At 48.9% G+C, this 17,065-nt stretch overlaps 1 protein-coding gene across 1 annotated transcript in view; it reads right to left on the reverse strand.

Annotated features, from left to right (window-relative positions):
- The window catches only part of LOC132385393 (histone-lysine N-methyltransferase 2B-like), a 292,547-nt gene that overhangs the window by 121,099 nt on the left and 154,383 nt on the right, over positions 1 to 17,065 (reverse strand). Inside the window, exons 11-14 of the mRNA XM_059957436.1 lie at positions 7,751 to 7,867; positions 4,487 to 4,633; positions 2,661 to 2,756; positions 981 to 1,101 (exon numbers count right to left, since the gene is read on the reverse strand). Coding sequence (XP_059813419.1) covers positions 981 to 1,101; positions 2,661 to 2,756; positions 4,487 to 4,633; positions 7,751 to 7,867 — 481 coding nt within the window. The remainder of the gene's footprint in view (positions 1 to 980; positions 1,102 to 2,660; positions 2,757 to 4,486; positions 4,634 to 7,750; positions 7,868 to 17,065) is intronic.

Genomic DNA, 17,065 nt, shown 5'->3' on the forward strand with positions numbered 1-17,065 from the left:
TACAGACTCCTGAGATCAGACACAGAAGGACACTCCCTCCACACCACCCCAGGGTGAGACCCAAAGTGAAGCTCCCTATTCAGCGTCCATCACACTCTACCGGGATAATACACATGTAACGTGCTGTAAGGGTTCACTGTTAATGTCATGGTTTTTGTAATGTTCACTGCTGGAGTAACAGTTTCTCTGTAGCAGCCATGTTTGGGTTATGTCTGGAGATAACAGGACTGTGGATGCATGTTAGCCAATCAGGATTTTGTTGCCCTATCTTGTGATTCTGGAAGCAGTTGATTTTGTGGGCTTTGCCAGAGGGAGAGAGAGGGATGAAGAGAGAAGACGCAAATGGAGAGATTTAGTAGACCGCCGAACAGGGTGGACTCGGAGCGGGGGTCCAAAGGTTGGCAACGCTTGGAGTACACCGATGGTGGAAGAAGGACTACTGAATGAGCACAAACTTTGTACACAGAATGTTGAATAAGATTTGGGCCCATTTTCTTTTATATTTTGCTTCTACACTAACCATATAGTCAAAGTAAGAGTTATAAAGCTTAATTGTTTAATCGCATATTGTGTACTGTTTGTATTTCCAATACTGATTTGTAACAGGGGACACCGCGCAAGATCCACCCAAACAAGATTTCTTTAGGTTTGGCCGGGCAGGGTGTTATCACACCCCATATTAAGCCGCTAAGCAAAGCAAGTGTTGCACTCAGAATGATGCCCCTCCACCCAGGGTGAGACTCAAAGTGAAGCTCCCTCTATGCTATCCCATCACACACTCATGGAGTCAGACATCGAGTGAAGTTCCCTCCACACCATCCCATCACACACTTCTTGGATCTGACAGAGTGAGGCTCATTCCACATGGTTCTGAAATAAGAGTCCAATGCACTCACCCCTCCAGGTCATTTGAATCAGAGACCTCTCCACTTCCCTCGACCTCTACCTTCATCCAACAAAGGCCTGGCCCAAATACTCACCTTTCTCGAAGAGCTTGGCGCAGTCATTGCACAGAGTAAAGTCATACGACCACTCCGCATCCCAACTTCTTCCTGGCGTTGTGGCACCACAGCTCTTGCACCGCACACACTTAGGACAGACCTGTCAAGGGTGAGAATGGGGAAGGATAAAGAAATATAGAAAAACAGATTGATATATCAGTCGAGACAGATACCAGAATCTGGAGTGACAAACAAATTGCTGGAAGTACTCAGGACATTGAGCAGCATCTGTTGATGGGATGTCCCACAAACAAAGACTGGTGCAATGGATGCTCAGGGTCCACACTATCCCACCACAATCTCCCGGGGTCAGATACAGAGCAAGGCTTCTCTCAGTGAGACGGGAAGAGGTGTGCATGAAGACGTAGTGGGAGGAGAACAACGTTGGGGTCATGGGAGGAGTGTGGGAGTTGGGGCAGGGGGTGTTTACCCTCCCTACCTCATGACCCTTAACAGTCAATGCCACACAGAGGATGAGGAACTGATTTAAGCAGAGTGGTCCTGTGATTTTGGTGAAGTCAGGAGGGATCAGCCCCAGGTGCATACTCCACCAGGGTTCTGCATGGCTCTCAGCTCAGGGGTATTACAGCTCCATAGGTGCTACAGATTTTCCACCTGGCTCAGTTTCTCCCTGTCACCACAGACACAAAGCTGCCGCTAGGGAAGGTCTGGGAAGGGCAGCACAATCGTGCACTGGTCAGGACATTGCCTCATGGCTCCTGTGACCCAGGTGTCAATTCAATCACCAGCCATCCCTCTGTAACCCTGCCAGCATACGCCCCTCCTCTGTCTCTGTGCAGAGTTTGTGTTCTCCCCTTCCTCCTGGCACGTACCACCCCTACTCCTCCTCCACTCACACCCTTGTGCATGTCCCAGGGGCTGCTCGCCATCAGCAAATAACCTGCCCACACCGAGGGATCAGGGATTCTCAGAGCAACATATGAGCAGGCAGGCACAGCAATGATGGGCCGAAGAGCCTGATTTTGCTCTGCATGACCACACCCAGTTCACAACCGACCTCAGAGACTAGTCAAGCCTGAATCATCAATCCCAGATGCATTACACACACACACACAGTAATCTCAAGTCCACAAACTGGAGTGACCAACAGCGCCACACAAGTGAAATCTGCGGCCCTCCCCTGCCAACCTCCACGCTTCCCACTGAGGTCCAGCCGAGCTCGTGAGCGATACCAGGAGAGCTAAAAGCCACCACACTCTAGTAACTTAACTGGAGGGGGGGGGGGGGGGCTAGAGCAATCCCCTCCCTGCCTTCTAGCACTATGTCAAACCATAGGCCAGCAGTACAGTAGGATAGCAGTTAGCATAATGTATAACCAACCAGCAACAGCAACCCGGGTTCAATTCCACCAGTTTGTAAAGAGTTTTATATATACCCTCCGTGACTGCGTGGGTTTCCTCCGGGTGCTCAGGTTTCCTCCCACTTTCCAAAGATGCATGGGCTAGGGTTAGTGTTGTGAGCATGTTATGTTAGCAGTGAAAGCGTGGCTGTCCCTAGCACATTCTCAGACTGTGCTGGTCATTGATGTGGTTGACACATTTCCTGTAAGTTCGGATATTTATGTATTCATGCTATTAATAATTTGTAATCGTTACTCCTGTCGAGGGGCATTTGCTGTCATGGATTCAAAAAGCTCACCCAGTTCTGCCTCCTCCTGTTGGGCTTGGTGGGGTAGTTGGGACCCAGGCATGCCACGTGGTAGGTCGATCTACACTTGATGCACTCCAGGAGATGCTGCAGGGAGAGAGAGAGAGAGAGAGAGAGAGAGAGAGAGAAGGGAGATCACTTACTGCTGCCGTTGTTAGCGAAACCCTCCCACCCAGCACACTTCCCCCACCTCCTGCACACTTCATGTGGAGGCCCAACACACCTCACTGCAAAATGGTGGCCTGAGGGGGTAACTGCTTCATGCAGGTGGTGGTGCGTTTATTGTTTAAAGGTAAGAGGGGAAAGAGTTAACAGTGGGGCAACTATTTCACCCAGAGGGTGGTCCGTATACGGAATGAGCTGCCAGAGGAGATGGGAAATCATTTGGGACATTATGTTGCGGATGCACAAAGACATTGGTGACACACTTTAAATATTGTGTACAGTTTTGGTTGCCGTTCCTATAGGATGTGCGTCAGCCTGCAGAGATTTATAAGACTCGCGGGACTAAGGTACAGAGGGAGGTTGAGTAGACTGGGACTTTATTCCTTTAAGTGTAATGAAGGACGTATAAGAAAAATCATGGGAGGTGAACACACACTTTCTCTTTCCCAGGGTTGGGAATCAAGAACCAGAACCAGAGGCACAGGTTTAAGGTGTGGGGGGGGGGGGGGGGGGCCGGATTTAATATAAACCCGAGGGACAACTTTATCAACCTGAGGGTGGTCTGTGTATAGTCTGAGCGGCCAGAAGTGGTCACGGTGAACAGGTACGTGGGTAGGAAAGATTTAGAGGAATATGGGCCGAAAGGGACTGTAAGATATAGGAGCATGATTTGGCTATTCAGCCCTTTCGATCATGGCTGATTTATTACCCCTCAACCCCATTCTCCTGCCTTCCCCCTGACACCTTGACTAATTAAGAAAGGTGTAGGGAGAGATAGGAAAGGGAAAATATGGGGCGGGCACGATCAATGAGAGAGCTCACTTGTACAACCTGCTCAGTGTGGATGGATCACTTCTGGCTGGCCTGGGATAACAGGAAAATCACACTAAAGCCTCTACCATCAACAGCTTGGAAGAACAACACTGTTCCTACCCTGGGTTACAGAGGCTCTACACACCAGTATGTGATGGAATGGAGGGATCATTTCCCAGGTACTGTGAGATGGCAAGCACCCTGTCAGGCCAGATGGCCTTCTCTCCCCATTACCTGCTCCCAAATGGCTGGATCTGACGAGGGAGCTGCCTCCCACCTCAATGAGGGTAGGTGCACACGTACACATACGTAGGAGGGTGCTGGGACGGTTATAGCGGCTGTGAGACCCACCAGACTCTTCAGATGTGTCTGAAGCGCATTTGATGTCTCTAGGCCTGTATTCAATAGAGTTCAGAAGGGATGTGGCGGGGTGGAGGGAGAATCTCATTGAAACTCCCAATACAGCAGATGCAGAGAGAACATTTCCTCTAGTGGGACAGCGTCAGATCCAGGGGCTCAGCTGCAGAATAAAAGGACATCCCTTTAGAATTCATTTGAGAAGGTTCTTCAGCTAGAGGGTGGTGAATCTGTGGAGAATGTTGGCTGTGTAGACCAAGTCACTGGGTGTATTTAAGGCAGGGATTGATAGGCTCCCGGTTAGTCAGGTGGTTAATGGGCATGCAGGGGACTGGACTGGTGGGGGAGAGGAAAGGATTATAAATTTCATGATGGAAAGGCAGAACATACTCAATGGACAAAGGGACTGGTTCTACTCCAGGAATGGGACCCCAGATCCTGCAGGGAGGAGACACCCCTGCCCCTCCACCATCCCGCGGTACCTTGGAACTCTTGCTCTTGCGCCCGCAGACGTGGCAGAATTTGCAGCGACGGCAGCACCAGTTTTCTTTTTGCTCGTCCAACGGCCTCTCGCTCTCCTCCAAGCAGAAGGTGTGGAAGGGTTCACAGCATACCTGACAGTACAACATCTGGGAAGGGGCAGAGACAGGGGGTGATAGCATCACACAGCATGGACACCGGCCCTTCAGCCTATGCTGACCAACACTCCCATCTCAGCCAATCCTATTTGGTGCATTTGGCCCACATCCCTCTAAACCGTTCCTGTCCATTTCACTTTTAATGGACTTGCTTCAACCACTTCCTCTGCCAGTTTGTTCCATACACGGACCACCCTCTGCCTCTCAATTTCCTCTTTTGGTCTGTGTGTGTGTCTCTATATACATCTCTATCTGTCTCTCTGTATATATACACACTTTCTCTCCATCCAGCTATCACTCTTTATATCGCAACTTTTTAATACATCTCCCACTGTATTGCTGCCGTGAAACAACTAACTTCATGACATGTCAGTGACAATAAACCCGCTTCTGATTCTATTAAATCTTCCCCCTCACCTTTCTGCCCTCTACTTCTTCATTTCACAGCCAAGAGATAAAGGCTGTTTCTATTCTCCTTATCACTGCTTCATGCTTTTATGCGTTCACTTCTCATTCTCTGACAGAAATTTAATCACCTCCGAAACAGCGTACACCCTCTGTAAGATCACCCCTCATTGTCCTACACGTTCATTCACCTCCATAAGACCAACCCTCATTCTCCTACGTTACAGTTAGAAGTCCTGACCTGCTCAAACGCCCTCCACAACCTAGTTCCTCTAGTCCCAGATTTCAATGCTTCTCTTATAGAAACGCCAATCCTCCAGGTAATTTTCAAGTGCTTAAACATTTTCAATTACCCCAACCGCGGACCAGAAGCAGAGAAATAAGGAGTATGAGTGGGCCACTGAAAAACCGCTGACTGGAATTCTCAAGGTTCTTCGCTCAGACCACCCGATTCCTGGTCAGTGGGGCCCCAGTTCCCTCCCTCCCCATTCAGCCATATTACCCTTCCCTGTGCTATGCTGTTCAAGTGCCCGTTGGGTGTCGTGAAAGTCTGTCTCTGCCACCCCTTCAGTGCTTCACAGATCCCTCTGAACCTCCTCCTTCCAATCCCTGCCTTGAACTTAAAACACTCCCAGCAAGGGAACAAATTCAAAAGCAGCAGAGAGAACAGTCAGCACAGGAACAGCCACTTTGGCCCACAATGTTGTGCTAAATTAAGGTAATGACACCTAATTCCTTCTGCCGTATCCTTCCCTTCTCTGCACATTCAAGTGCTGAAGTAAGAGCCCCTTAAAATCCTCTACATCTGCCCCCACCACCACCCCTGACAGTGCATGCCGGACACCCACCACTGAGCGGAGATCTAATAAACGTTTATAAGATTACGAGAGGCACAGAGAGAGGGTAATCAGAATCTTTTTCCCAAAGGGCATGCATTTATGGTGAGACGGGGTAAATTCAATGGAGATGTGCGGGGCAAGATTTTTTTACACAGAGTGGTGGGTACCTGGACTATGCTGCCTGAGGTAGTGGTGGCGGTGGCAGATACATTAGGAATGGTTTAAGAGAAGTTTAGAAAGGCACAGAGATGTGAGGGAAAATGGAAGATATGGACAATGTGTAGAGAGAGATTAATTTAGTTAGCCATTTGATTACTAATTTAACTGGTTCAGCACACCATTGTGAGCTGAAGGGCCGGTTTCTGTATTGCACTGTCTATGCTTGTACACATCCTTCACATAGTTTTATTATTTAGATACAATGTGGAACAATGAGCCACACCACCCAGCAACCTGCCTATTTAACCCTAGCCTAATCGCAGGACAATTTACAATGACCAATTAACTTACTAACCTACAGACTCTGGACATGGAGGAAACCTGGAACTACCAGGAGGACATACAAACTTCTTACTGAGGACGCTGGAATTGAACTCCAAATTCCAGATCACCTTGATCTGTAATAGTGTTGTGCTAACCACTACACTACCCGTGCTGGTCCCTTCAGGGACTCTTGAAGCTGTACACTGACGTGCCTTGCTCTTCAATCCCACTGCCCCTCTCTTACTTTGATACAAGTGACATTGACAGAAACTAATTTACGTTCTCATGAACTGTTTACCTACTTCACTCCATATAATTGAAAAGTACAGAAGACAATTCAACCCATTTCATCCACCTCATCTTTGATGTATTTCTGTTTCTCTATGGTGAGAGTGTTTTTCATCAGTTTAGTTAGTGTTCAAGTGATCAATATGGTCTGACCATAGCTCATGGAGTAGATGCGGTGAACAGCCTTGGGAAACAGTGCAGCAAAGGAACAATTATTACTCTTGGGGTAAGCTATTTCTGATAGTAAAGTTGTGGACTTCATTATTAAGGAAACACGAAGACAAAAAGAAAATAACAGTACAATGAAGAGAATTACCATGGCTTTATAAAAGGTCAGTGGTGTTGTGGTTAATGAAGGAGGACATAATTTTAAGGCAATTGTATGGGGTATGGGTATGTTAGAGGTAGGAGATTTATTTTACTTTAGAGAGAGATTGGTGGGTACGTGGAATGCTCTACCAGGGATGATGGTGGAGGCAGAAACATTAGAGATATTTAAGAAATTCTTAGGCACATGGATGAAAGAAAAAAGGAGAGCGATGTAGGAGGGAACACAGATCAGTGCAGCACAGTACAGGCCATTTGCTCCACATTTTAACCTACTCTAAGATCAAACTAACCCTTCCCTCCCACTCTCATTAGACCACACTTGGAGTATTACGTTCAGTTCAGGTTGCCTCATGTTTGGAAGGATCTGGAAGCTGTAGAGAATGTGAAGAGGAGATGTACCAGGATGCTGCCTGGATTAGAGAGCTTGTCTTTTGAGGAGAGGTTGAGCAAACAAGGGCTTTTCTCTTTGGACTGAAGGAGGAAGAGGTGACTTCATAGATGTGTATAACATAATAAAAGGCACGTGTTTAAAATGTTGGCACAACATTGTGGGCCAAAGGGCGTGACTGCTCTATGGTATCACTTCGAATACCAATAAATGCACTGGTCAGTTGTCAATCTCCAGTTAGCACACAGAACCACAGGCGATCTCTGGACAGAAACCGATCTATCCCACAACACCGCCAATACTCCCCTCTTGGGCTGGGTGGACACAGTGAGGCACCCTGAGCTCAACACTGATCAGAGCAACCCTCCTCTTTACCTCATGGTGGCCATGACTGGCACACAACAGACAGAGAACCCGAGGGGTCTGGATGGGCACGGACGACAAGACACTCAGACCACCCATCAGCCAGACGTTCTCGATGCTGCAGTCCTCCTGCGGGAAAGGGAGAGGAGGAGTTAGACAGCTCCGACACAGGGCCTCTCCAAATGACAGTGGAGAAGCCAATGATGGAAGCCTGGGTGTGTCCAGAACACAGCAAAAACACCCATGATATCAAGATAGAACAGGACACAGGTACATTTCGGATACACCATGATACTATAAGAAATAGATCTTGAGTACATTAAAAATAGTAATGCTACAAAAAGTAGGTCAGAAGAATATTAACTTTTAGTACAGTGGGCAGAAAGAACCATGAGTGTATTCAGAATACTCGGTAATGTTGTATGCAAAGGATCCCATGTACACCTAGAACATTCAGTAACACAGTCGGAACAGGTCCAACGGACATTTAGAAAACTCGGTAACAGTGGGGTACAGGTCAAGTGGACATTTAGAACACTCAGGAACAGTCGGGAATGGGCCACGTGGACATTTAGAACACTCAGGAACACAGTCGGGAATGGGTCCCGTGGATATTTAGAACACTCAGTAACAGTCGGCAATGGTCCACGTGGACATTTAGGACACTCAGGAACAGTCGGGAATGGGCCACGTGGACATTCGGAACACTCAGGAACAGTCGGGAATGCGCCACGTGGACATTTAGAACACTCAGGAACAGTCGGGAATGGGCCACGTGGACATTTAGAACACTCAGGAACACAGTTGGGAATGGGTCCCGTGGATATTTAGAACACTCAGGAACAGTCGGGCATGGGTCCCGTGGATATTAAGAACACTCAGTAACACAGTTGGGAATGGGTCCCGTGGACATTTAGAACGCTCAGTAACACAGTCGGGAATGGGTCCCGTGGACATTTAGTACACTCAGGAACAGTCTGGAATGGGCCACGTGCACATTTAGGACACTCAGGAACAGTCGGGAATGGGTCCCGTGGACATTTATAACACTCAGGGACAGTCCGGAATGGGTCCCGTAGACATTTAGAACACTCAGTAACAGTCGGGAATGGGCCACGTGCACATTTAGGACACTCAGGAACAGTCGGGAATGGGACCCGTATATATTTAGAACACTCAGGAACAGTCGGGCATGGGTCCGGTGGATATTTAGAACACTCAGGAGCAGTCGGGAATGGGCCACGTGGACATTTAGAACACTCAGGAACACAGTTGGGAATGGGTCCCGTGGACATTTAGAACACTCAGGAACATTCGGGAATGCGCCACGTGCACATTTAGGACACTCAGGAACAGTCGGGAATGCGCCACGTGGACATTTAGAACACTCAGGAACAGTCGGGAATGCGCCACGTGAACATTTAGGACACTCAGGAACAGTCGGGAATGGGCCACGTGGACATTTAGAACACTCAGGAACAGTCGAAAATGGGCCACGTGGATATTTAGAACACTCAGGAAGTCGGGAATGGGCCACGTGCACATTTTGGACACTCAGGAACAGTCGAAAATGGGCCACGTGGACATTTAGAACACTCAGGAACAGTTGGGAATGGGCCACGTGGACATTTAGGACACTCAGGAACAGTCGGGAATGCGGCACGTGGACATTTAGAACACTCAGTAACAGTCGGGAATGGGGGAATGGGCCACGTGGGCATTTCGGACACTCAGTAACACAGTCGAGAATGGGTCCTACGGTCATTTAGAACGGTCAGTAACACAGTCAGGAATCGGCCACGCGATCATTGAGAACACTCAGTAACAGTCGGGAATGGGTCCCGTGGATATTTAGAACACTCAGTCACACAGTCGGGAATGGGGCCCACGGACATTTAGAATAGTCAATAACACAGTCGGGAATGGGCCACGTGGACATTTAAAACACTTAGTAACAGTCGGGAATGGGCCACGTGGACATTTAGAATACTCAGTAACACAGTCGGGAATGGGTCCCGTGGATATTTAGAATACTCAGTAACAGTCGGGAATGGGTCACGTGGACATTTAGAACACTCAGGAACAGTCGGTAATGGGTCCCGTGGACATTTAGAACACTCAGTAACAGCCGGGAATGGGCCACGTGCACATTTAGGACACTCAGGAACAGTCGGGAATGGGACCCGTGGACATTTAGAACACTCAGGAACAGTCGGGAATGCACCACATGGACATTTAGAACACTCAGTAACAATCCGGAATGGGGGAATGGGCCACGTGGACATTTAGAACACCCAGGAACAGTCGGGAATGGACCACGTGGACATTGAGAACTCGCAGTAACACAGTCGGTAATGGGTCCCGTGGATATTTAGAACGCTCAGAAACACAGTCAGGAATGGGCCACGTGCACAGTTAGAACACTCAGGAACAGTCGGGAATGGTTCCCGTGTCTACTTAGAGCACTCAGAAACACAGTCGGGAATGGGACCCATGGATATTTAGAACACTCAGTAACACAGTCGGGAATGGGACACGTGGATATTTAGAACGCTCAGAAACACAGGAATGGGCCACGTGGGCATTTCGGACAATCAGTAACACAGTCGGGAATGGGTCCCGGGGATATTTAGAACGCTCAGAAACACAGTCAGGAATGGGCCACGTGGACATTTAGAACACTCAGTAACACAGTCGGGAATGGGTCCCGGGGATATTTAGAACGCTCAGAAACACAGTCAGGAATGGGCCACGTGGACATTTAGAACACCCAGGAACAGTCGGGAATGGGCCACGTGGACATTTAGAACACTCAGTAACAATAGGGAATGGGGGAATGGGCCACGTGGACATTTAGAACACTCAGTAACAGTCGAGAATGGGTCCCGTGGACACTTATAACACTCAGGAACAGTCCGGAATGGGTCCCGTAGACATTTAGAACACTCAGTAACAGTCGGGAATGGGCCACGTGCACATTTAGAACACTCAGGAACACAGTTGGGAATGGGTCCCGTGGATATTTAGAACACTCAGGAACAGTAGTGAAAGGGCCACGTAGACATTTAGAACACTCAGGAACACAGTCGGGAATGGGTCCCGTGGATATTTAGAACACTCAGGAACACAGTCGTGAATGGGCCACGTGGACATTTAGAACACTCAGGAACACAGTCGGGAATGGGCCACGTGGACATTTAGAACACTCAGTAACAGTCAGTAATGGGTCCCGTGGACATTTAGAAAGCTCAGTACCACAGTCGGGAATGGGTCCCGTGGACATTTAGAACGCTCAGCAACACAGTTGGGAATGGGACCCGTGGACGTTTAGAACACTCAGTAACACAGTTGGGAATGGGTCCCGTGGACATTTAGAACACTCAGTAACACAGTCGGGAATGGATCCCGTGGATATTTAGAACACTCAGTAACACTCGGGAATGCGCCACGTGCACATTTCGGACACTCAGGAACAGTCGGGAATGCGCCACGTGGACATTTAGAACACTCAGGAACAGTCGGGAATGCGCCACGTGCACATTTAGGACACTCAGGAACAGTCGAGAATGGGCCACGTGGACATTTAGAACACTCAGTAACAGTCGAGAATGGGCCACGTGCACATTTAGGACACTCAGGAACAGTCGAGAATGGGCCACGTGGACATTTAGAACACTCAGGAACAGTCGGGAATGGGCCACGTGGACATTTAGAACACTCAGGAACAGTCGAAAATGGGCCACGTGGACATTTAGAACACTCAGGAACAGTCGGGAATGGGCCACGTGGACATTTAGAACACTAAGTAACAGGCGGGAATGGGTCCCGTGGATGTTTAGAACACTCAGTAACAGTCGGGAATGGGCCACGTGGACATTTAGAACACTCAGGAACAGTCGGGAATGCACCACGTGGACATTTAGAACACTCAGTAACAATCCGGAATGGGGGAATGGGCCACGTGGACATTTAGAACACCCAGGAACAGTCGGGAATGGGCCACATGGACATTGAGAACTCGCAGTAACACAGTCGGTAATGGGTCCCGTGGATATTTAGAACGCTCAGAAACACAGTCAGGAATGGGCCACGTGCACAGTTAGAACACTCAGGAACAGTCGGGAATGGTTCCCATGTCTACTTAGAGCACTCAGAAACACAGTTGGGAATGGGACCCGTGCACATTCAGGACACTCAGGAACAGTCGGGAATGCGCCACGTGGACATTTAGAACACTCAGGAACAGTCGGGAAAGGGCCACGTGGACATTTAGAACACTCAGGAACAGTCGTGAATGGGGCACGTGGACATTTAGAACACTCAGGAACAGTCGGGAATGGGACCCGTGGACATTTGGAACACTCAGTAACAGTCGGGAATGGGGGAATGGGCCACGTGGGCATTTCGGACACTCAGTAACACAGTCGGGAATGGGTCCCGTGGACATTTAGAACGCTCAGCAACACAGTTGGGAATGGGACCCGTGGACATTTAGAACGCTCAGTAACACAGTCGTGAATGGGTCCCGTGGACATTTATAACACTCAGTAACAGTCGGGAATGGGGGAATGGGCCACGTGGGCATTTCGGACACTCAGTAACACAGTCGAGAATGGGTCCTACGGTCATTTAGAACGGTCAGTAACACAGTCAGGAATGGGTCCCGTGGATATTTATAACACTCAGGAACAGTCCGGAATGGGTCCCGTAGACATTTAGAACACTCAGTAACAGTCGGGAATGGGCCACGTGGGCATTTCGGACACTCAGTAACACAGTCGAGAATGGGTCCTACGGTCATTTAGAACGGTCAGTAACACAGTCAGGAATCGGCCACGCGGACATTGAGAACACTCAGTAACAGTCGGGAATGGGTCACGTGGATATTTAGAACACTCAGTCACACAGTCGGGAATGGGGCCCACGGACATTTAGAATAGTCAATAACACAGTTGGGAATGGGCCACGTGGACATTTAGAATACTCAGTAACACAGTCGGGAATGGGTCCCGTGGATATTTAGAATACTCAGTAACAGTCGGGAACGGGCCACGTGGATATTTAGAACACTCAGGAACAGTCGGTAATGAGTACCGTGGACATTTAGAACACTCAGGAACACAGTCGGGAATGGGTCCTGTGGACATTTAGAACACTCAGTAACAGTCGGGAATGGGCCACGTGCACATTTAGGACACTCAGGAACAGTCAGGAATGGGACCCGTATATATTTAGAACACTCAGGAACAGTCGGGCATGGGTCCGGTGGATATTTAGAACACTCAGGAGCAGTCGGGAATGGGCCACGTGGACATTTAGAACACTCAGGAACAGTCGGTAATGGGTCCCGTGGACATATAGAACACTCAGGAACATTTGGGAATGCGCCACGTGCACATTTAGGACACTCAGGAACAGTCGGGAATGGGCCACGTGGACATTTAGAACACTCAGGAACAGTCGAAAATGGGCCACGTGGACATTTAGAACACTCAGGAACAGTCGGGATTGGGCCACGTGCACATTTAGGACACTCAGGAACAGTCGAAAATGGGCCACGTGGACATTTAGAACACTCAGGAACAGTCGGGAATGGGCCACGCGGACATTGAGAACACTCAGTCACTCAGTTGGGAATGGGTCCCGTGAATATTTAGAATACTCAGTAACACAGTCGGGAATGGGTCCCGTGGATATTTAGAATACTCAGTAACACAGTCGAGAATGCGTCCAGTGTATATTTCGAGCACTCATGAACACTCGGGAATGCGCCACGTGCACATTTAGGACACTCAGGAACAGTCGGGAATGGGCCACGTGGACATTCAGAACACTCAGGAACAGTCCGGAATGGGTCCCGTAGACATTTAGAACACTCAGTAACAGTCGGGAATGGGGGTATGGGCCACGTGGGCATTTCGGACACTCAGTAACACAGTCGAGAATGCGTCCTACGGACATTTAGAACGGTCAGTAACACAGTCGGGAATGGGTCCCGTGGATATTTATAACACTCAGGAACAGTCCGGAATGGGTCCCGTAGACATTTAGAACACTCAGTAACAGTCGGGAATGGGCCACGTGGACATTTAGAACACTCAGTAACACAGTCGTGAATGGGTCCCGTGGACAATTATAACACTCAAGAACAGTCTGGAATAGGTCCCGTAGACATTTAGAACACTCAGTAACAGTTGGGAATGGGCCACGTGGGCATTTCGGACAATCAGTAACACAGTCGAGAATGGGTCCTACGGTCATTTAGAACTGTCAGTAACACAGTCAGGAATCAGCCACGCGGACATTGAGAACACTCAGTAACAGTCGGGAATGGGTCACGTGGATATTTAGAACACTCAGTCACACAGTCGGGAATGGGGCCCACGGACATTTAGAATAGTCAATAACACAGTTGGGAATGGGCCACGTGGACATTTAGAATACTCAGTAACACAGTCGGGAATGGGTCCCGTGGATATTTAGAATACTCAGTAACAGTCGGGAACGGGCCACGTGGATATTTAGAACACTCAGGAACAGTCGGTAATGAGTACCGTGGACATTTAGAACACTCAGGAACACAGTCGGGAATGGGTCCTGTGGACATTTAGAACACTCAGTAACAGTCGGGAATGGGCCACGTGCACATTTAGGACACTCAGGAACAGTCAGGAATGGGACCCGTATATATTTAGAACACTCAGGAACAGTCGGGCATGGGTCCGGTGGATATTTAGAACACTCAGGAGCAGTCGGGAATGGGCCACGTGGACATTTAGAACACTCAGGAACAGTCGGTAATGGGTCCCGTGGACATATAGAACACTCAGGAACATTTGGGAATGCGCCACGTGCACATTTAGGACACTCAGGAACAGTCGGGAATGGGCCACGTGGACATTTAGAACACTCAGGAACAGTCGAAAATGGGCCACGTGGACATTTAGAACACTCAGGAACAGTCGGGATTGGGCCACGTGCACATTTAGGACACTCAGGAACAGTCGAAAATGGGCCACGTGGACATTTAGAACACTCAGGAACAGTCGGGAATGGGCCACGCGGACATTGAGAACACTCAGTCACTCAGTTGGGAATGGGTCCCGTGAATATTTAGAATACTCAGTAACACAGTCGGGAATGGGTCCCGTGGATATTTAGAATACTCAGTAACACAGTCGAGAATGCGTCCAGTGTATATTTCGAGCACTCATGAACACTCGGGAATGCGCCACGTGCACATTTAGGACACTCAGGAACAGTCGGGAATGGGCCACGTGGACATTCAGAACACTCAGGAACAGTCCGGAATGGGTCCCGTAGACATTTAGAACACTCAGTAACAGTCGGGAATGGGGGTATGGGCCACGTGGGCATTTCGGACACTCAGTAACACAGTCGAGAATGCGTCCTACGGACATTTAGAACGGTCAGTAACACAGTCGGGAATGGGTCCCGTGGATATTTATAACACTCAGGAACAGTCCGGAATGGGTCCCGTAGACATTTAGAACACTCAGTAACAGTCGGGAATGGGCCACGTGGACATTTAGAACACTCAGTAACACAGTCGTGAATGGGTCCCGTGGACAATTATAACACTCAAGAACAGTCTGGAATAGGTCCCGTAGACATTTAGAACACTCAGTAACAGTTGGGAATGGGCCACGTGGGCATTTCGGACAATCAGTAACACAGTCGAGAATGGGTCCTACGGTCAGTTAGAACTGTCAGTAACACAGTCAGGAATCAGCCACGTGGACATTTAGAACACTCAGTAACACAATCGGGAATGGGACAGGCGGACATTGAGAACACTCAGTAACAGTCGGGAATAGGTCCCGTGGATATTTAGAACACTCAGTAACACAGTAAGGAATGGGTCCTGTGGACATTTAGAACACTCAGGAACAGTCGGGAATGGGTCCCGTGGATATTTAGAACACTCAGGAACAGTCGGGAATGGGTCCCATGGACATTTAGAACAGTCAATAACACAGTTGGGAATGGGCCACGTGGATATTTAAAACACTCAGTAACAGTCGGGAATGGGCCACATGGACATTTAGAACACTCAGGAACAGACGGTAATGGGCCGCGTGGACATTTAGTACACTGAGGAACAGTCGGTAATGGGCCACTTGGACATTTAAAACACTCAGTAACAGTCAGGAATGGGTCCCGTGGACATTTAGAACACTCAGTAACAGTCGGGAACGGGCCACGTGGACATTTAGAACACTCAGGAACAGTCGGTAATGGGTCCCGTGGACATTTAGAACACTCAGTAACACAGTCGGGAATGGGTCCCGTGGATATTTAGAATACTCAGTAACACAGTCGAGAATGCATCCAGTGTATATTTCGAGCACTCATGAACACTCGGGAATGCGCCACGTGCACATTTAGGACACTCAGGAACAGTCGGGAATGGGCCACGTGGACATTCAGAACACTCAGGAACAGTCGGGAATGGGGGAATGGGCCACGTGGATGTTTACAGCACTCAGTAACATAGTCGGAAATGGGTCCCGTGGACATTTAGAACACTCCGTAACACAGTCGGGAATGGGTCCCGTGGACGTTTAGAACACTCAGTAACACATTCAGGAATGTGTCCTTTGGACATTTAGAATAATCAGTAACACAGTCGGGAATGGGACACGCGGACATTTAGAATACTCAGTAACAGTCGGGAATGGGTCCCGTGGATACTTAGAACACTCCGTAACACAGTCGGGAATGGGTCCTACGGACATTTAGAACGGTCAGTAACACAGTCAGGAATGGGCCGCGTGGACATTTAGTACACTGAGGAACAGTCTGTAATGGGCCACGTGGACATTTAGAACACTCAGGAACAGTCGGGAATGGGCCACGTGCACATTTAGGACACTCAGGAACAGTCGAAAATGGGCCACGTGGACATTTAGAACACTCAGGAACAGTCGGGAATGGGCCACGCGGACATTGAGAACACTCAGTCACTCAGTTGGGAATGGGTCCCGTGAATATTTAGAATACTCAGTAACACAGTCGGGAATGGGTCCCGTGGATATTTAGAATACTCAGTAACACAGTCGAGAATGCGTCCAGTGTATATTTCGAGCACTCATGAACACTCGGGAATGCGCCACGTGCACATTTAGGACACTCAGGAACAGTCGGGAATGGGCCACGTGGACATTCAGAACACTCAGGAACAGTCCGGAATGGGTCCCGTAGACATTTAGAACACTCAGTAACAGTCGGGAATGGGGGTATGGGCCACGTGGGCATTTCGGACACTCAGTAACACAGTCGAGAATGCGTCCTACGGACATTTAG

The sequence above is a fragment of the Hypanus sabinus genome, assembly GCF_030144855.1.
Source record: "Hypanus sabinus isolate sHypSab1 chromosome 1 unlocalized genomic scaffold, sHypSab1.hap1 SUPER_1_unloc_2, whole genome shotgun sequence".
Lineage (NCBI taxonomy): Eukaryota > Metazoa > Chordata > Chondrichthyes > Myliobatiformes > Dasyatidae > Hypanus > Hypanus sabinus.